The sequence below is a fragment of the Sander lucioperca genome, chromosome 10 (assembly GCF_008315115.2).
Source record: "Sander lucioperca isolate FBNREF2018 chromosome 10, SLUC_FBN_1.2, whole genome shotgun sequence".
Taxonomy (NCBI): Eukaryota; Metazoa; Chordata; class Actinopteri; order Perciformes; family Percidae; genus Sander; species Sander lucioperca.
The window spans coordinates 22,994,140-23,015,870 of record NC_050182.1 but is presented as its reverse complement, the minus strand read 5'-3'; the positions used below and the strand labels follow the sequence as shown (position 1 = coordinate 23,015,870).

At 40.6% G+C, this 21,731-nt stretch overlaps 1 protein-coding gene across 3 annotated transcripts; it reads left to right on the top strand.

The window, feature by feature from the left end:
- The first annotated feature begins 1,675 nt into the window (after positions 1 to 1,675).
- ttk (ttk protein kinase) lies at positions 1,676 to 21,372 on the top strand. Of its 3 annotated transcripts, none has more exons than XM_031322759.2 (25): positions 1,676 to 1,880; positions 2,491 to 2,578; positions 2,674 to 2,896; positions 3,054 to 3,160; positions 3,251 to 3,394; positions 3,546 to 3,660; positions 3,751 to 3,832; positions 3,952 to 4,067; positions 5,389 to 5,467; positions 5,598 to 5,682; positions 6,188 to 6,410; positions 9,351 to 9,457; positions 9,920 to 10,063; positions 10,148 to 10,332; positions 11,433 to 11,578; positions 13,236 to 13,347; positions 14,115 to 14,198; positions 15,507 to 15,664; positions 15,819 to 15,970; positions 16,088 to 16,212; positions 18,755 to 18,829; positions 18,914 to 19,090; positions 20,749 to 20,845; positions 20,949 to 21,034; positions 21,109 to 21,372. In XM_031322759.2, the coding sequence occupies exons 2-25, from the start codon at positions 2,491 to 2,493 to the stop codon at positions 21,175 to 21,177; spliced, it is 2,979 nt and encodes a 992-aa protein (XP_031178619.1). In that variant the 5' UTR covers positions 1,676 to 1,880; the 3' UTR covers positions 21,178 to 21,372. The 3 variants fall into 3 exon arrangements, with proteins under 3 accessions (XP_031178619.1, XP_031178620.1, XP_035862455.1); XM_031322760.2 differs by lacking the exon at positions 1,676 to 1,880 and adding an exon at positions 1,945 to 2,080 and having other exon boundaries at positions 10,160 to 10,332; XM_036006562.1 differs by lacking the exon at positions 1,676 to 1,880 and adding an exon at positions 2,141 to 2,163.
- The last annotated feature ends 359 nt before the right edge of the window (positions 21,373 to 21,731 follow it).

The window sequence follows — 21,731 nt, the reverse complement described above, 5'->3', positions numbered from 1 at the left end:
CCCATTTTCTGGGTGGACTTTTTAAAATATTAATACCACCCCTGCAAACCCTGGGCCACACGCAACGTCAAGTTCTTCTGTTCCCTCCACCTCAGACAAGCCCAGCAATGCAACATCAGTTTCCCCTGTGCCCTAAACCTCAGCACATTACTGGGATGCACATTTTGTATCACAAAAGGCTGCACCAGTAGACCCTGCTGACTGGCCATCTGTTTAACTGATGAGGTAAGAATTGAGTTTGTTCACAGAGGACAATCCTTTGGAATTTATAGCTATATTGTGCATATTGCACTGAAGTTTCTCCAATATATATATATATATATATATATATATATATATATATATATATATATATATATGTATTTTTTTTTTTTGCAGTACTCTTATTTATATGGATAGAAATTTCTGCAATATAGTTTTTCTGTGCAGTAGGCTACTCTTATTTATTATATTTATAAATCTTTCTGTTTGCACTGGTTTATTTAATGTTGTATTTTGGACAATACTTCCTTTATATTGTAGGCTATTTATAATTCATTTGATGTCACTTGTTTTTATTTAATACTGTTTTGTGTGTTTTTTTACTTTAATTTTTCGAAAATAATGATTGAGAAAAGAACACTGCTCTTGTTCTGCATCACAATGTATTGATACTACTAATATTTCGGTCCCTCTGGACCTTCATCAATTGTGTTTTGTTATGTTTCTATATTAAAAATGACCTTAAAGACATAAAGCTATGCAGTTTCTGTGTGAGTCTATGAACACAATGGCTGCGATGGAAGGGGCACCGGCTAAAATCTTGCCTGGGGGGGGTCAGCCGTATGTTCCCACAGCCCAATGGTCCCACAGCCCTACGGTCCCACAGCCCTATGTTCCCACATTTCTAAGAATTTTTTTTCACTGAAAATTAGGCCGTATGTTCCCACAGCCCTATGTTCCCACATTTCTAAAAATGTTCTTAAAATTAGGCCCTATGTTAGGGTTAGGGTTACATTCCATCTGTAATCCATTGCTACTGGATAATAGGTTGGGTGTAATTGGCTACCAAATTGGGAGAAAGGGGGATAAAATCTGATACAAATTTATGAAAAAGGAAATGTGGGAACATAGGGCCTAATTTTAAAAAGTATCTTAGAAATGTGGGAACATAGGGCTGTGGGAACATAGGGCCTAATTTTAAAAAGTATCTTAGAAATGTGGGAACATATGGCTGTGGGAACATAGGGCTGTGGGAACATAGGGCTGTGGTAACATAGGGCTGTGGGAACATAGGGCTGTGGTAACATAGGGCTGTGGGTACATTGGGCTGTGGTAACATAGGGCTGTGGGAACATAGGGCTGTGGTAACATAGGGCTGTGGGAACATAGGGCTGTGGGTACATAGGGCTGTGGGAACATAGGGCTGTGGTAACATAGGGCTGTGGGTACATTGGGCTGTGGGAACATAGGGCTGTGGTAACATAGAGCTGTGGGAACATAGGGCTGTAGGAACATAGGCACGCTCCCCCTTGGATGACGTTACAGAAAACACAGAAAGTGATTGTAGAGTATTTAAACGAGATAGGATTATATCATAGAATTTAGTGAGTTTTTTGTCGTTTTTTGTTTAATTATTATTAATACTATCATTAAATTATTACTTTATTCATACAGGTGTAAAGTAGTCCAAGTGCTTTGGTACAGTAGTAGGTGGCGGTGTGGATTTTATGAGTAACGGTTGCAACCCGCTAAAAAAATAAAATAAGAGAAGAAGAAGAAAAACTATCCAATCAACAAACGACTGAAGACAGGAAGTGGCATATTTGAAAACTGGCCGTTGAGGCGAGCTTTTTTTCGTCCTTCATAAGTGAAACAGGATTAATCACAGCGTAAACACGGTAAGATGCGCTTGGATAGTGATATAGATTTTAAAGTGAATGAAGATGCCTTTATACGCGTTCAACTTCTTCTGAGTTTGCGTCACCCAGAGCGACACCAGGTCGCTAACCTAGTTTATCGTTAACAACAGCGATAACAACATGTTAGCTAACGTTAGCTAGCTAACTCACCCGGGATTGAGTGTTTACTCGGAATGAAGGTACGAATGAGTACTTAAATTATTTTGTGAAGGTAGAAGGGTGTCCAATAATCTGTCGAACTTGCAGCAATTTTACATACCAGGTATTTTCAAGAAAATGAACGTTTGTTAATAATAAACAGTGAAAGATGCACAGAGCAGCAAGTCATTGTGGTAACGTAAACGTTACAATTGTATTTTTCTGTTTAGCACATCCTTGCGAATAGGTTAAATGGATTATAACATGTCTGAAGTCATGCGTATTAACGTTACTCAAAGCACATTGTAATATCAAATAGGGAATTATTAAGTCGTCATTCTTTTGGCATTGTGGTTTGGCGTCCTTGGCGTATATAACGTTATCTAACTGTTATCTTTATAACCTCTGTCTGGGCGAATGTTATGTTTCTAACGTTACTCCTCAATTTCAGATGGAGGAAGAGGAGCACACAGATAGAAAGCAGCAGCTTGCCATGCTTTTTCAAAAGATCAACAAAATTAAAGAGGGTCTCAATGAAGGTAATGTAATGGCCCAGCAGTCCTGAAGTATACATCAGTATCCATATGTCCATACTTCATGAAGTCATCGCAACACCTTTTGCGCTTCTTAACAGATACCACGGACAAGATCAACAAGGTTATCGACTCAAACTCACCGGAATCATGCCTCTCACATTTGACAGACCTGGAGAAGAAAGGGGACCCCCACCTGGACCGTAACCACCTGACCAGACTTATTGACTTTTATACCAGAGTGTTCTCCAGTATGCCACTGGGAAAACATGGTCAGAATGAGAGCTATGCTAGGATGTTGGTCAGATTTGCAGAGCTTAAAGCGTGAGTAACCAAGGTTGTTGCTTGCAGATCAAAGACCTTTTGTCTTCTTTTAATTCTTTGTTCATCAGTAGATTGAATAGGCCAGATTATGAAATGCTTTTCAATAAACAGCAGGGTGGGCATTTACTCTATTTGTCCTGTTTTCCTTTTTTATTAGAATTCAAGACGTCAATGAGGCAGAAGCCAACTTCAACTTGGCAAGGTCCCACAGCCAGAACTTTGCATTTGTTCACATCGCGCATGCACAGTTTGAACATTCTCAAGGTAGGTTTGTTGGGTGTTCTCGTACATATAAGCACATTGTCATGACATGTTATCTGTGGTATTTTAGTGTCTGCTATATTATCTCCCTAGGCAACACAAAGCGAGGCATTTACATATTGCAGAATGCTGTTGAACTGGGTGCCAAACCAAAGGAATTGCTGGAGGCTGCCTTGCAAAGCATGCAGGCAGGGAAAACACCACTCTTTTGTTCATATGATAAGGAAAATGTGCCATGTAAGGATTTATTCATGTCTTATTACATGGAATTGTATGGTTAGATGACTCGCGCACAGCAATTTGAAAAACAGTTACAATGCAAACTTATACTATGATTTATAAATGTTTCATTGTCTGGTAACATTTGGCTGTGTTTTCTGTCTTCCAGTCTTGTCGAACAGCAATGTGAACGGTTCTGTCAAAAAAGGCTCCGACTTCCAAAAAGTGTGCAGAATATCAGATGGAACAGGCGAATTGCAGCTCTCCAGTATTTTTGGTTCAGGGTAAGAATAAACCAACAACTTTCAATATTTAACAATGCCTCTGTTAGCTTTGTGTAACTATGTCCTCTTCTGTTGATCTCTGTCCTGCAGAACAGAGCTCCTTGGTGGGCCATCAGATGAACATCTACCAGGCTGGCGATCTGGATCTCATCGCAAGAGAGCAGTGGGCATGGTGAGTTACATTTCATCCTACTTGTGTTTTACAGATCACTTTTTATCATTTTTTTTCTTTCAATGATTATATGGAAATAATTACCAACTAGGCGTTGAAGTTTCGGTTTTGTATTCCAGCCAGGGAGAGTTCCCGTAGTACCTTTCTCTATCCCAGAAAAAGAAGATGATGACGACTACATTCATGGGAAGCCCCCAAAGAGAAATGACTCGTCAATCCTCACCAGTTTGTCCAGGTAGTTCTTTATACCAACATATTATTTCCAAATAGAGTAATTATTTTGTGACGCGAGCCTAATAAAACAAGTGAAATGCGAGTATTTTGTCGTCCTCGGCTTGGACGTTTGAGATGCGCTGCCGTTTCACATTTTTTGGGATTGTTGAAGTGCAACCTCCTTTACCAATATAAATTATTTATAAATGTGTGTTCATTTGAATGATGTCTTTATGAAAATTGTATGAATCATCATGAATATCATATTTATCTGTGTTGCTAATTAAAGGTGCTCTAAGCGATGTCGCGCGTTTTTTAGGCTACAACATTTTTTGTCACATACAGCAAACATCTCCTCACTCTCTGCTAGCTGCCTGTCCCCTGAACACACTGTAAAAAAACGCGGTCTCTGTAGACAGCCCGGCTCCACAAACGGCAACAAAAACAACACATAACAAACAGTGTTCCAGCCAATAACCGACAAGAAGGATCTGGAGGTGGGGGTTGGGGGGGGGGGGGTTAGTGCACGGAAGCACGGAAGGGAGGGGGAGGGGACGGGATGAGGAGGAGGGAGGGGCGAGCTAGCCTCCGTTTTGTTTGACAATACTTTGAACGTCAACAAGAAGTGATGTCACCCAACATCACTTAGAGCACCTTTTTTAAATATGATATGATGATAATGATAGAATGATAGCTTAAAATGAGTTTTACTGTCATCCTACTTGGAACACCCAAGGTCCCTTAAAAGGACAGCAGGAGTTCCCCAAATGCCCCTTTTTAGAAAACCCTTATGAGGAACACACACATGGTTTGCGTTATGAGTTGAATCTGCCACACATTTAATTCAACAGTGACAGCCGTGTAATGTAAGAAATAGAATGTGATTTGTTACAAACGTACATCCCAGTTTACTTTGCATGCAAATTCTTGAATATTTCAATCAAGTGTGTAATAATTAATTCCAAGTGTTGTAGGTTCCGTTGATACATAGAGTGTAACTTTTTGATATTAATGACCGTCTGTTACATTCAAGCCATCGCCAAATGAGTTGCTACAAAGCTAATGAAGACTATCAGCTCCACACAACTCTCTCTGTATCTCTCAGTATGGCTATGTTCAGAAGATTGTGGCGTCCGGTGACTTTCCCGCGCAGAAACTTGATATTTACCTCTTATGAAGAGTCCATTATGTTTTTATTATAGCAACTGCGAGCAACTGTGCGCGGTCACAGAAGCTTTGTATCATGTTGAAGCGCCGACAGTGTTGTTGTCATTATTTAGAATTCCTCATGGGCACGGCAGAGACTATGCACTATAGCTTTAATTTGTTTAATTTTGTCTCAGGCAAAGATCCGGTTCAAACGTGAACCCGGTGTTTGGCCTATCGTCCACGAGGAAAAATGCTGTCGATGGAGATCTTCAAGTGAGTATAGACGAGCTACAGTAGTTTGGGTCTAGCAACATTAGAACCAACACTCTGGTTTTCATTATTAGTGCTCTGCTAAGCAAAGATGTTCATGTGCTATCGGTCTCTTATCTTGCTGTGTTCTCAGCCTCCAGCTGTCAGCCCAGAGTATCACCCTTGGGAGGACCAGGCAGCTGTGGACTGTGATATAAAAGACGCCTCCAGAATGGAAGGTACTGTGTAACCATGACAATATGCTACAGTGCATGCTTTGCAGTAGAACTGGGCAATATATCGATATTAGATTGATATCGTGATACGAGACTAGATATCGTCTTAGATTTTGGATATTGTAATATGGCATAAGTGTTGTCTTTTCCTGGTTTTAAAGGCTGCATCACAGTAAAGTGATGTCATTTTCTGAACTTACTAGACTGTTGTAACTGTCCTACTATTTACCTTTACCCACTTAGTCATTATATCCACATTAATGATGATTTTTTATCAAAAATCTCATTGTGTAAATATTCTGTGAAAGCACCAATAGTCAACACTACAATATCGTTGCTGTATCGATATCGAGGTATTTGGTCGAAAATATCGTGATATTTGATTTTCTCCATATTGCCCAGCCCTACTTTGCAGTGTGAGTAGGCAATACAACTTTTAGAGCTGTGTGAACAATGCGCATTTAGTGTTTTGACTGTTTTTGATGACATTTAGTTTTTCCCCCGGCAGATGTAACGTACATCTTCGACCAGGTCGTCAATACAAATTCCCCCGAGTCGTGTTGGACGTATCTGATGAACCTGGAGAAAAGAGGCAACCCTCACACAGACATCAACCTCCTCAATAAGCTCAAGGACTGCTATTCTAAAATCTTCTCCAGGCTGCCAATAAGACAATTCAGCAAAAACGCCAGCTATGCCAGAATACTGGTCAGATATGCAGAACTCAAGGGGTGAGTGTTAGAGCTGTCAGTCTTCCTCTATAATACCGTTCGAATTCCATTTATTTTTTAAAAATATTCAAATAATATTCAAATATTGAATGCTCATATGCAGCCTGTTATAAATATGTACTACACTACTCGGGCTTATGCACTGTCAATGACACTATCAGCATGTGGTTGTTGTTGTTGCACGTTCTGTCCACTAGAGGGACTTCCAACATCAGCCTGGCCTTGAAGGGGACCTACGTCACGGCGCATTGCATTTCTGGCCCGCCGCTATTTGTTTACATTATTTTCCTCCACAAGCACACAGCGACAAACACAAGTCAACAGAGAACTCTGTAATGAAACATTATCTAACAAGTGTATTGAAGCGGCTCTGTTGTAAAGGCTAACGGTGCTATGTCGTTGTGCTCGGTTAGCACAATGACATCATGTTAGAAAGCACAGCCGAAACAATGTGCCATAAACTAAGTAACAATGGTGTTAGCCACGATGCAAACGGCATTGATAACTAAGCCAAACGGTGCTGTCACTACTATTTTTAGTGATTTTAAAAGCAACCTGTTTCTTGCAGATTGTCACGTTACTGAGAATTCAGCTGTTAGAAGGTAATATATGACGTCCAAGCTAACTCTGACAGCTGTAGGGCAGCTAACAGAGCAGCTTCCGCTTTCTCTGTTCCTCCGACAATGCTTTCCTAGCTTTGTGCTTCTTTTTTGCCGGCTCAGCCATAACAATAGTGTGAAAAACTCCATCGCTACCTTGTTAGCCGGTTCCTGAATGGGCGTATGTGTGCAGTGCCGTGAAACAATTAGTTACATCGCGAGACCTGATATCACGCGATTAGAGGTCGACCGATATGGGTTTTCTCTGGCCGATGCCGATCTTTAGAAATCAGGGTCAGCCGATGGCCAATTAATGCTGCCGATTTATTTTGGCCGATATGTGCTTGTTTTTAAACCTCTATTTCACTTCATTTCACACTTCACCAATCTACACTTGTATACTTCAATTAAAAATGTATAATGTAAAAACATACTGTATATTGTTTAAATAATGTATGAAAAATATATTAAATAAACGAAACAGGTAAGAAGAAAATAAACTTTGTCTAAACTTTTAAATGAAAAAAATAAAGTTTAGTGCACTTAGCAGCATTTATTAAACTTCTGAGAATACAAATCTGCAAGCTTCACAGAAAGTGACATGTTATTAATCTCAACACTATTTCCTCCTAACTCCTGTTGAATCACATCAGACTAGGGCTATCTAAAGTCAATTCTTGTTCACCTTGTTTGTTAGATCATTGTTCATTTGTTGAAGTGTTTTCTCTGTGTTTTGGGGATCCTACTGTTACATGTCCTGCACTCATTAGGATCTTATCTGAGCACATTTCTGTCATTCAAGCAACTCTTGGTTGTAATTTAAAACTAGTCCAGCCAATTTAATAAAATGAAGGGTTTTATCCGTGCTCGAGTCCATAGATGCAGTTAATGGATACAGGCACGGAGAACTGAAGGCTCTGTTAGCAACGATTAGCTCCGTTAGCGGTTAGCTCTGTTAGCGGTTAGCTCCGTTATAGGAGTGGATGAGACTGCCACGGACAGGGGTAACAACCAGACTCTGATAAATTAATCGGCCAGACGATTAATCGGTCGACCTCTACATGCGATACTTCCTGACGCTGAGGCTGGCGGCTCGCCGGCCGAAAAGTTGCAAGGGTGGTTTTTCCGCTCACAGGTGCTAGGAGGGAAGCGAGACCCCAGCCATTCCAATGACTTTGAAGCTGTTCAGTTAAGGTAAATTTAAGCTAAAAAAACCCGGCATAGTTCCCCTTTAACTTTAGCTTTCTCCATGAAGCTCCCAGCTACGCTAACGTTACTATACCTCGCGACGCAGTTAGGAAACCAGAACGAGCTAACTATTGACATACATAAGCATTTGGGCTCGGTGGATGTTGATTTTTAAAGTCCTATTAACCCCCCCAAGTTGCATTGTTTGCATGATAAAATGTAATCCGGTAATCCTCAACAATGTAACATTTTTTTATTGTAATCTGGGCTGATTATAGTTACTTGATTTTTGTAATCTGATTACGTAATCCAGGTTACATGTAATCCGTTACTACCCAACCCTGTAGTCAACCTATTTATAAAAATAAAAAAAATCACATTCGAATAGTAATTTCAGCATTCGAATAGTATTGATTTTTTTTTTTATTTATTTATTTTTTTTTCACTATTCGAATTATATTCAACTTTCGGAATTTGTTCCAACAGCCCTAGTGAGTGTGGATAAAATACTGTACATACTTCTCTTGGGACGTTGTGGTGTTTGTTTCCACAGCATTATCTCTATTAATGTGTAAGTATATGTACTGAAAAATAAAACCTGACACGATAAAATGTTTATCCCATTAAGTCACGTGATTTTTCAGTCTTTTACAGGAAGCTCAGCTTCTGCTTTTTTAAATTGTATTTAAGATTTTACACTGAAAGATTTTGGCGACCTTTTTATTTGTATCATTCAGACATGACATGATTAAATGAAGTATATGATTATATTATTACACTGTGAATCCCGTTGGAAATGTTGTCATACTACAATTATATGGAGAGAAACCAGACAAAAGAAATGCATTATTGCCCAGTCCAGTCCAGGCGTGGTGTGGTGTCGGTGATACAGAGTGGATGAATTGGTGCCTCTGTATGACATTTAATAAATGTTGACATCATCAGATATCTGCAAGTGTTCATGTGTAAAAGCCTGTGTCTTTCTGTTCGTGCTCTGTAGGTTAAAATCAGTGCATACAGCCCTTCAAAAAGGCTATTGTTGCCAGAATGTCGAACATGTTTAACATCATTCTTTTTTGTGTATTTGTAACAAACTTTGTCAGGTTTTGAGTTTTTTTAAGTATAACCACATTTCTTTCTTTTTCTTTTAAAGGATCGAAGACTCAGATGAAGCCAAAGACCACTTCATAGTTGCCAGATCTAACTGTAAAGGCTTTGCCTTTGTCCACATAGCACATGCCCAGTTTGAGGTTTCGCAAGGTAAGAATGACTTTATTTGTTTTAGTTTCCAGAAATCTGATCTATGTAGACAGACGAAAACATTCATTCTAAGTTGTTTTTACAGATGTGCCAGTGTTAGGGCTTACTTTTGAATTAAGTATTGTGGTGCTCCAGCCTACAAATTGTATCCTACAGACTAAAGAAAAAAGTCTTTGTTTTGTACAGATCCTTGAAAAAAATCACATTATAATCATTTAATTTTGTTTTTTCATTTTAATATTTCTCTAGGAAAATAAGAATAGTCATACAAAAATAAAATTCCCTCCAATATCGTGGATCATATCTCAATCGTTATATCTATCTATCGATCTATCGATCGTGCAGCCCTAGCCAGTGTCCTGATGCTCTTTACAACCTCTGACTTTATTTTATAGACAGGTTGGCTAGACAATAATTCACTTCACTGACTGAGTAAAATTACAGTTTCTCTTCCTTTTCAAGGTAACGTGAACAAAGCGACTTCAATTCTGCTCAAAGCCCAGACGTTAAATTCCAAGCCAGCAGAGCTCCTGGAGATAGCCATACGTAACCTGAGAGCTGGGGAGAAACAGCTTGTGCCCACCAGGGAGGAGGAACCTCCCGCAGGTAGAGATTCATTGAGGGGCGTTGTTGACGTTAAAGCAGTTGGACACGGTTTGTAACTGCAATGTTTCTAATTTCTACTGTTTTTTTTAATCACAGACTTGCAAACGGGTGTTCCAGTAAGTGTGTCCGCTTGTGGGAGAAACCAGGAACTTCAGCTTCCTGGTCGCGTCCCCGTGAAGCGGTCAGTGGAACAGCCTAAACCTGCCAGCAAGGAGCCCTTATCAGAGTGGAAGATCCCAACTCCTGTCTACCGCAATGTTTCTCCAGAGGTCTGATGGCATTCTATATATACAGTGTATATACTACTCTTTACTGTGCAATGCATTTAGAGCAAATGGTTAAAATGTTTCATAACAAAATATTTTAATGTTCTTAAAGGAACACGCCGACTTATTGGGACTTGCATAGCACAGATCCTGGAGGTAACCGGTTCCAACTAGCCTACTGCTCCGAATAAGTGACAAAATAACGCCAACATGTTCCTGTTTACATGTTGTGATTTGTATAGTCACAGGGTGTTCAAATAACAAGGTCACATGAGACACAGCCATGATAATAATAATGCAGGTACACCTTTTCAAAGAGCAATAAACTTTTTATTTCTAAAGAATATTTAACACTGGAACTGGAAGACATTTTAAATATCCACAATAAATAAGATGGACTCTGTCTCTGTTAAAAAAAAAATGCACTGGAATAAAAACCAAACAGTAAAAAACAATAAATAAAATGGAAACTTTTCCGGCTGCCATTTCCATTTAAAAATTATCGAGCTAATTTTTATTTATCATGTGATTAATTGATTTATTGCATATTGTGACAGGCCTACATGTGATCTTGTTATTTGTACACCCTGTGACTATACAAATCACAACATGTAAACAGGAACATGTTGGTGTTATTTTAACACTTATTGGGAGCAGTAGGCTAGATGGAGCCGGTTACCTCCAGGATCTGTGCTAAGCTAGGCTAGCGGTTGGCGTGTTCCTTTTAAAGAACCTTAAATTAGCATTTTTGGTAGATAGTTGTGGAGTGAATGTCAGCCTGTTGTTAGTTTAGTGTGTGTGTGTGTGTGTGTGTGTGTGTGTGTGTGTGTGTGTGTGTGTGTGTGTGTGTGTGTAAACAAGCTTTGGCTCTAGCAACATGAGAAGCAACACTCAGTGGTTCCGTGCTGTCAGATTTAGGCACCAATAACTACTTTCCCATGGCAACATAATTTTCTCTGTTCACACCTCTTCATTCTGACATATTGATTCTTTTTGTTGATGACCACATCAAATCGTTTTTATTAATTGAACCAAATGACGTTTTAGTCTCAAAACCTTAGCCTAGTGCTGATCAAGTCATTCAAATTTTCCTTTCTTCCTAGGATAAACCCACAACGCCTCCTGAGCCCAGGCCCGTTCCTCGTCTGCTTGAGTCACTTCCCACTCCATCCCTCCATCTTCCGTCAAAACTGAACCCACAAACAGTGTGTCAGACACCCGTCGGCTCCAGAAACCCCTGTGCTAACAGGTATGATCTTGAGGCTCTTGACTTTGGTGTCTGCTGGTCTGGAACGTAATCTGTGGCACGTATAGGTACTATGTGAAACAATTTACATGTATTATACGCTTTGTATTGCCATTGTGCGAAGGGATTATAGCGCATCTTAAAAAAATGGGAGACCTTCCCCTTTTCAGTTGCCTATAACAGCCCGTGGTCTGATTTCTATGTAAAGGACCCAGGACAGTTTTGCCAGGAAAATCCAAAGGATGTGACATTTATGCGTGCTCCCGAGTGCCTCGGCTCTCTTCAGCGCCCCAGCAGCTGTGTGCAACACTAGCTAACGTTAGCTTAGGAATGGAGCGGGCTGTACCAAATCGATAGGTAGCTTGGATTTTGACAAACATTGATTGCCAAGATACCTTCGGGGGAAAACAAATTAGATTCAGTTCTTACTGCACCTTCAAGGGTTAATATCTTGCTAAAAAGATTTAAAGATCAAACGTAACATTCTGCAGTCTTGTGGTGAGGGGGAAAGTCTTGTATTGTGTTATTTCTGACTATGTCCTTATTATACTATCTGCTAACGTCAACAGACGTCCGGAAACTAGGGTCAACATCGGCAGGGCGTTCGATTTATGAAGGGAACTTGGTTTAGTTTGGGGGATCCCGACCCGGCAGTGTAACATCCTCATCGATCAACATAATGCCGTTCAGTCTCGTGTATGTGTCGCTATTTTGGCCGATGCCCAGGATGCTAGATCACGCCAGTGGCGTGTGAGCAACTAGCCTGGAAATCCAGACCCAAATCCGAAAGATTAAGGGTCTGGCATTGAGTAATGAAAATGGCCCAACTCGAGGGGCGGCACCAAGCATGCATTTGAAAATCTCACTGCACGCAACTGGATAACACTACGACCAATCACAACAATACACAGGGTGTCACTAAGCCCCATACGCTTAGCTACCAGCGGAGCTAACTGGTAGATTAAACTCTTAGCTACCAGAGGAGCTAACTGGTAGATTAAACTCTTAGCTACCAGAGGAGCTAACTGGTAGATTAAACTCTTAGCTACCAGAGGAGCTAACTGGTAGATTAAACTCTTAGCTACCAGAGGAGCTAACTGGTAGATTAAACTCTTAGCTACCAGAGGAGCTAACTGGTAGATTAAACTCTTTGCTACCAGCGGAGCTAACTGGTAGATTAAACTCTTAGCTACCAGAGGAGCTAACTGGTAGATTAAACTCTTAGCTACCAGAGGAGCTAACTGGTAGATTAAACTCTTAGCTACCAGCGGAGCTAACCGGTAGATTAAACTATTGTCATCTGTTCAGCTTGCCTCTGGCCCGCCTATATCAGATACACCGATGTGATTGGTGCAGCTCGGCTACAAGGGCATAGTTAATGAGCATCATTACTGAATGCCAGAGTGACTCGCTGAGCAAATTCAAACTGAGCTCTCGCGAGAACTCTGGATTTCCAGGGTAGTGAGCAACAGGATGCTGACTGCAGTTCGCTTAACGCCCTCCGGTGTCATTAATAATAAGAATTTTCAAATAAATTCCACATAGTACTTTTTTAATTTGTAAATTTGCTTTAATGGGCTTCTCTTGTCTCTTCATGTGCTTCTTTGTACCATCATGCAATTTGTCCAGTCACATCTTTCTCCATCTTTCTCTCCCCCAGCTTTATTACTCCTGTTGTTAAGAGAGGCCCTGAAGTGTCTTCCTCTGCAGTGGCAGCACACAGAGCTGGACCCGTTCAGCAGCCATGCACACCACTGAACCAGACACCACAGGTACAGCATGCTATGTCCTCCCTTTTCTGTTATCTTATATACTAAACCTGATTTCTTTTTTTTTTTTTTTTTTTTTTTTTAAGACTCAAGAGGACATATTACATTTGTCTACCCATTTTTCCATGACACCAAACATCTGTCATAGGCAACAACTGGCAAGCTTTTTTGGTGTGGTGGTTTTTACTGCAAACCTAGCTGTTACTGATATAGAAGTGCCAACCACCATATGAAGTAAATCAGCTTTCTTCCACTAACGGGTACTGATGTTTCCGTTACAGCTACAGCAATACTCGTACCCTTCAGTTAATGATTGAGCCGAGATGAAATGCATTATATATCAGGTAGGGCTGGGCGGTATCTTGATATTTTACATTATATAGATATATTTTCAAACGAGATATGGGATTGGTCAATACCGTTTATATCGATATAGTTTAAAGGTGCCCTGCCACACAAAACTGTTTTTACTTGTATTTCTTTTAAATATGTTAGGTCCATATGTGTTTGTTATGTGGTGAATGTGAAAATGAACTGCTACCTCCTCTGTCAGCTCTAGCCACTGAAAAGAGATAAGCAGAGAAATCAGGCCAATTACAAAAGCTGGTCAGTCTGACGTGGTGTTGCTAACGGGACATGTAGAGAGCAACGTAGCTCGTCTTGCAGTGCAAAATGCAGAAAGGCCTTTTTCTCTTTTGAAAAGAACTACACAAGGAATCATTTAAAACTGTGATGACATGGTATACCTTTTTGTTTTAATCTCATTTCAGGCTTCGTTGTCAAACGAAACCATCACCATTAAAGGCAAGCAGTTCTTCATACTGAAGATGATTGGACGTGGTGGATCCAGCAAGGTAAAGTGTGTGTGTGTGTGTGTGTGTGTGTGTGTGTGTGTGTGTGTGTGTGTTCACAAAATCCACGGTTCGGTTCGTATCACGGTTTTCGGTTCTGTACGGTTCTTAGTGTATTACCAACAGTAACCTTGGAAACGGTGGTCCCAGCTCTTTTCAGGTCATTGACCAGCTCCTCCCGTGTAGTTCTGGGCTGATTTCTCACCTTTCTTAGGATCATTGAGACCCCACGAGGTGAGATCTTGCATGGAGCCCCAGTCCGAGGGAGATTGACAGTCATGTTTAGCTTCTTCCATTTTCTAATGATTGCTCCAACAGTGGACCTTTTTTCACCAAGCTGCTTGGCAATTTCCCCGTAGCCCTTTCTAGCCTTGTGGAGGTCTACAATTTTGTCTCTAGTGTCTTTGGACAGCTCTTTGGTCTTGGCCATGTTAGTAGTTGGATTCTTACTGATTGTATGGGGTGGACAGGTGTCTTTATGCAGCTAACGACCTCAAACAGGTGCATCGAATTTAGGATAATAAATGGAGTGGAGGTGGACATTTTAAAGGCAGACTAACAGGTCTTTGAGGGTCAGAATTCTAGCTGATAGACAGGTGTTCAAATACTTATTTGCAGCTGTATCATACAAATAAATAGTTAAAAAATCATATATTGTGATTTCTGGATAGATTATGTCTCTCACAGTGGACATGCACCTACGATGACAATTTCAGACCCCTCCATGATTTCTAAGTGGGAGAACTTGCAAAATAGCAGGGTGTTCAAATACTTATTTTCCTCACTGTGTGTGTGTGTGTGTGTATGTATGTATATATATATATATATATATATATATATATATATATATATATATATATATATATATATATATATATATATATATATATATATATATATATAGTTATTTTTTAACAGCTGTATAATCCTGTATGGATGTTATAGATTGCTGTCATTGTTGTTTGGCTTGGCTGAGGTTAAACCCTTTGTAAAACATCAACAAATACATAGTCATCTAGTGTGACAATCAGTCATAACAACAATGCAATAACAATTCCTTTATTTGTGCAGCCACAATTTAGTAAGATAGAAGACATTTTAAATTGTAAATAGTACAGTAACTAGGGATTATGGCCAATAACCGATTGTTGCCGATGTCAATATGATCTGTATAACAGCAGTTTCTATAAAAATTATGTTTTGTAAATACGGAAAATAAGTGATGTCTTTCTTTATTATTTGGAAAAGCCCATAGATAGATTAGGGGCTAAATGACCCAGTCTGATTAGTGTTGTTTTCTGTTTGTTTCAGGTCTACCAGGTCCTGGATCACAAAAAGCAGCTGTTTGCGGTGAAATACGTCGACCTGGAGGAGGCAGATGCTCAGACAGTAGAAAGTTACAAAAATGAGATTCAACATCTGAACCACCTGCAGCAGTACAGTGATCAAATTATCAAGCTCTATGACTAGTAAGTGCATGGCCTAGGAGACACAAAGACAACGTAACAATGCCTCCTTTTGGAAAGTTTGAATGTTGCCGCAGTTAGGTCATATTTATGTACAGAAAAAGATAAAAAAAAATTATGATTTCTGTTCCAAATACCATGACTGTTGTGTTTGCAGTGAAATAACCAACAGCTACATCTACATGCTGATGGAGTGTGGAAACTTGGATCTGAACACATGGTTGCGAAACCGCAAAACTGTGAATCCGCACGAAAGGATGTTCTACTGGAAGAACATGCTGGAGGCCGTCCATACCATCCACAAACATGGTTCTCTTTCTTTATAGCTCTCACTAATGTTCCCTCGTCGATTCTCTAAACGGCACACAGAAATGATCTTCATTTCTAACCATTCCAAATATATATATGTCCATGTCTTCTACGCAGGAATTGTCCACAGTGACTTGAAGCCAGCAAATTTTGTCATAGTGAATGCTTCGCTGAAGTTGATTGACTTTGGCATCGCAAACAGTATCCAACCAGATGTGACGAGCATTATGAAGGACTCACAGGTAAGATGTATGTCATACACTAAAGGAACACATGAAGTCTCTTACATGTGTAGTTAACGTGTAGCCCTGGTGATGGGATTGTACATAACTTAAAAACAAATCCCGGTGTGAATGCACTTGAGATGCATTGATAACCCCGATCATCTACACTAGCCGCAACTGCTCAATGTAAGTTGTTGATACTGAATACTGTACGCATACAGTATACAGGGATGGAAATTAGCACCTGCCAAATGCGGGTGATTTTGTGCATTTGGTGAATTTGTTCAACCTACCAGCCACAGTGGCGGGTAAATAAAAGTAGTAGTTGCAGACCGCGAGACCGCCATCCCGCCTCCTCCTGTCTAAACCCGGTGTAAGCCATGGCTGAATCGCCGATGTTTCTAGTTATCTGGACGTGCGCTGCTCTTTTACCAGTGAATCTAGGGCTGCACAGTTACTCACAATTGTATCGAAATTGCAATATGGACAAGTGCAATATCCATATCGCGGGGGGGGGGGATATTTGTTAAAGGTCCTATGACATGCTGCTTTTTGGATGCTTTTTATATAGGCCTTAGTGGTCCCCTAATACTGTATCTGAAGTCTCTTTTATATAGACCTTAGTGGTCCCCTAATACTGTATCTGAAGTCTCTTTTATATAGACCTTAGTGGTCCCCTAATACTGTATCTGAAGTCTCTTTTTATATAGACCTTAGTGGTCCCCTAATACTGTATCTGAAGTCTCTTTTATATAGGCCTTAGTGGTCCCCTAATACTGTATCTGAAGTCTCTTTCCCCAAATTCAGCCTTGGTGCAGAATTACAGCCACTAGAGCCAGTCCCACAATGAGCTTTCCTTAGGATGTGCCATTTCTTTGTCTGTGGCTTTAAATGCTATTGAGGAGAAGAGGGGCAAGGTGGAGGGTGGGGTGTGGCCTTGACCAACTGCCATGCTTTGCTTTTTTGCAAGCCATTATGTCTCTCTCTTTCTCATGGGTGGTCCAAATTCTCTGGGCGGGCAAAGCAGAGAAAGGGGAGGTAACCTTCCTCCTTATGACGTCATAAAGAGAAGATTCCAGATCGGCCCATCTGAGCTTTCATTTTCTCAAAGGCAGAGCAGGATACCCAGGGCTCAGTTTACACCTATCACCATTTCTAGCCACTGGGGGACCATAGGCAGGCTGGGAGAACTCATATTAATGTTAAAAAACCTCATAAAGTGAAATTTTCATACCATGGGACCTTTTTTAAAGACAAAATATGTGTCAAACCGTTCTGAATGAAGTATTGTGGTGCTGCAGAGACGTCCTGGCCTACAGATCCTATCCTACAGATTAAAGGAAAACATCTTTGTTTGGTACAAATCCTCGCAAAAATCACACTACATGACTATAGTACATTTGTATTTGTGTTTCAATGAAAATGATGATCCAAAAAATGTATCATTCCCTCCCAAAATCGCGAATCATATCGCAATCGCAACATCAGTCAAAATAATCGTAATTTGACATTTTCCTCATATCGTGCAGCCCTAAGTCAAACCTGAGGTAGATGCTAGAATGTAGTCACCGAACGAGTCTCAACCAATTGCAAGCACGGGCGTGGGGGGGTGGGCCAGGCCAGATCCAGAATTCCAGAAATCCAGAAAGGTTAGTTGTGCTCCCAGCCCCTTTCAGACCATGTTAAACAAAATGGTGTCTACTTTAAATGGGTCTGAGTGGGACTTTTAAGTTGTAATTGTAATGCCACTGCCCAATGTGATAGCTTCTTTTCTTTTTGGTGTGACTCCTGTTTTAGTATGAGCTGATAAAGTACATGGTGAAAGATCAGAATGGAACTGGGGATGAGGATGGGTGGAGGAATGTTTTGTTTTTCTGTTTTATCTTTAACTCATTAAATGTAACTTCTTGGTTTGTGTGCATGAGATTTTTTCCTTAAGACTTTACCTTATGAAATAAACATGCTTGAGTATTGTAGGTCTTGTATTATTTTTCACATGCAGTTACACACTTGGCGGTTTAAAAAAAATGGCTGGTAAAAAAATTGAGTGGCTGGTAGATTTTGGAATCCACTAGCCACAGTGGCAGGTGAACAAAAATTAAAAAGTTAATTGCCATATCCCTGGCACACAGGTAGGAGTGGCATTCATGGAAACAGACCTTACTAAGCAGACAAGGAAACACATGCAAAACAAACATAGGCATTCTCATGGATGTGCAGCAACCAAAATAGAGGTTTCAAATATATGAACATTTTTGGGTTTTTTTTATTTTTAAAGATAATTTTTTTGGGCATTTTAGGCATTTGACAGGACAGCTGAAACAATGAAAGGGGAGAGAGGGGGGGAATGACATGCAGCAAAGGGCTGCAGGTCAGAGCCGAACCCTGGCCCGCTGTGTCGAGGAGTAAACCTCTATATATGGGCGCCCGCTTTACCAACGGAGCTATCCGGGCGCCCAAAAGAGAAGATTTACTGTAACCATAATTAGGCTGTATCAGATGTGCACTCCAAGTGGAAAGGGCTGTACTCATGTAATACACGGTTGTTTGTCAAACACAGGTTGGAACGTTGAACTATATGCCCCCCGAAGCCATCAGAGACCCTTCATCCAAGGCAGGAAAAGCAAACTCAAAGGTACTCCTAACCAGTCAATTAAACGATATAAGCGATCATTCCTGATTGCGAAGTGGTTTTTAACCATGTTCTTTTTTTCTCCAGATCAGTACCAAAGGTGACGTGTGGTCACTTGGCTGTATCCTGTACTGCATGACTTATGGGAAAACCCCATTCCAAAGCATCACCAATCAGATTGCCAAGATGCACGCCATCATCGATCCTTCCCATAGGGTTGAATTTCCTGACATCTCGGAGAAGGATTTGCTGGATGTGTTGAAGGTGAGAGACCACGACCGAACCGCATCGGTGTGATGTGAACGCAAGGCTCTCAGTATTCCGAGTTCTGAAGAGCATTTTGGAATGATGGTAAACTAGCCCATTCTAACCGTTGCAACTCTGCTTCCAAAAAGCTTGCATATTAGTTGACCTATTAAAACACTTTAATGGGCTTGCACTTTTGTGTCCATGCACTACGTACAGGACAGTATATAGACCAATTTAAAGTGAACGTCACAGTTATGTCACTACAGTTGCGCACACAAGCGAATGGCAGAAATACAGCGGTAACAAAGAGGAATTTACTGTTTTTCAGGGACAGCTGACTAGTTAAATAACAAGGTCACATGAGACACAGCCATCTTCTAACCGTATACATACTGGGAACTATATTCTCAGCAGGCGAAGCACTGCTACTCGGACGGAGTGATTAGCGCAACACCTGAAAAGCACCGTTGTTACTCTCTGTTCCTCACCACGGGGCTTCTCTGGTGCTGCGAGCAAATCACTCCGCCCAAGTAGCAGTACTTCGCCTTTCTGAGAATATAGTTCCTAGTATGTATACGGTTAGAAGATGGCTGTGTCTCATGTGACCTTGATATTTGTACACCCTGTGACTATACAAATCACAACATGTAAATAACATGTTGGTGTTATTTTGTCACTTATTGGGAGCAGTAGGCTAGATGGAGCCGGTTACCTCCAGGATCTGTGCTCAGCTAGGCTAGCGGTGGACGCGTCAGAGTTACACGTACGGAGATGAGAAGGGTATGTGTCGGTACACGATCCGTGCTGCCTGCACGATCCGTTCTGCGTGTGCGCAAGATGTTGGCGCATGCGCTGTTGTACGAGGATTTACGACACTGCACGATCTGTTCCACACTTCCGGTCGTAGTTGTAGCGGTCTGCCGTTAGCCTCCACAGGCAAGCTAACGTTAGTTTAGCTAACAGCTAATTTGGCTAACTGCTAGCTGAGACAGCATGAAATCACTTTAAAAGACCCTCAAAATAAAACCTGAAAATAACCGTTAAAATATATAACAGCTGTTACGTCAGTTCTACTTTACTACTTGTGCTCATTTAAAATACAATCACTCAATACTCGTCTTTATTGTTATTACTGTAAAGTCTTAATTTATCTGTAGCCTGCTTTTCCCAGTGTTTAGTTTGAGTTAACGTTATTTTAGACTGAATCAAGCCGTCAGCTAGCGGTTAGCCGAATTAGCTGTTAGCTAAACTAACGTTAGCTTCCTGGTGGAGGCTAGCGTGGAACAGATCGCGCAGTGTCGTATCCTCGGTAAAACAGGATTATCATCTGCGCATGCGCGAACATCATGCGCATGACGGATCGTACAGTATTTCGGTACATGACATACTGTAACTCTGGGGGATACGGTGAATAAGACAAAGTCCCAATAAGTCGGCGTGCTCCTTTTTAATGCTACACTGGTTACAGGGGTGCACTAGGTAGGGTTTGACGATTAAAATTTTCCATCTGGCCACCATCAGCTTAGCAACCGGTGGCAGCGATTGCCAATATATTCACCCACGCATGTTTTTTTTAGTCTAGTAAATAAACCAAATAAACTCACTGTTGTTGTCAAATGTTGTTGAAGTAATGTAAATACTAAACAAGCTGTTTTATTGTCTGGTTGTTGCAGAGGTGCTTGGTACGAAATCCCAGAGAGCGAATCTCCATTGCAGAGCTGCTGGAGCATCCGTACCTGCAGCTGAAGCCACAAGTATCGCCTGCAACAGGTACACAAACAAGACGCAAACAAATCAAAGTCTGCAGGCTTGGCAGCCACCTTTTTGCTGTCGACCACGTGACACTGACCTGTACTCATCTCCCCTGTTTCAGAATGTCCAAGCAACGGCGATCTCCAGAAGATCCTAAATGACCTCGCAGCCCTCCAGTCTCCAAACAGCATCATTAGAGCTGCTAATGTAAGACTTCCTATTTCACAACTTTAGACGTTGTCTCCATGAGTTTCTTAAATAATAACTCTGCTTTCCTACAGAATCTGGCCAAAATGTGCAGCAGCGGCAGGAAGTTGGATGTTGCAGAGTGTGCAAAGTCGTCAACCTAACTATCTTGAAGAAATGTGATGTCAATATTTCTTTTTATTTCTTTTTTAGACCCCACTTAAGCACAGTAACAATACTCTCTTTAAGATGCAGAACTAACAAATCTTTTTTTCTTCAAAATCATTATTTCTTCATTTTTACACGTGTTCTCTAATAAGTGTAAGCATACATAGTCAAATAAACATACTGTATACTAAGGAGTTGTTGGTTTATTTGTCTCAGCTGATACAAAGGATATATGGACCTGACAAGGTGTGCTATTGTAACACATTTTGTGTGAGAAAAATGGGCAGTATATGTTAAATGAATCAAAATATTCACAAAATGAAAATCCCCAAAACACAGTGAGATAAACACAATGGGGATAATTTGCTCCTACTTATTTTAAATTGCCAGTAAGTGCGTGTGTGCTGTTGATTTTTTTTTTTTGTGGGGATACTTCAATACTAACTTGGGTTAATTAAAAAAGCATTAATTCCTGATGACAATTAGCCTCCAGTGACAATAATACAAAAAGGGGATGGGGAGGGGTGGTGATGGTGCAGTGGATATGATA

Coding starts and splice junctions, on each gene's coding strand:
- ttk (XM_031322759.2), top strand. CDS start 2,491: ATGGAGGAAGAGGAGCACACAGATAGAAAGCAGCAGCTTGCCATGCTT. Junction 14,199..15,506: donor GACGTGGTGGATCCAGCAAG/GTAAAGTGTGTG, acceptor TGTTTGTTTCAG/GTCTACCAGGTCCTGGATCA. Junction 15,665..15,818: donor ATTATCAAGCTCTATGACTA/GTAAGTGCATGG, acceptor TTGTGTTTGCAG/TGAAATAACCAACAGCTACA.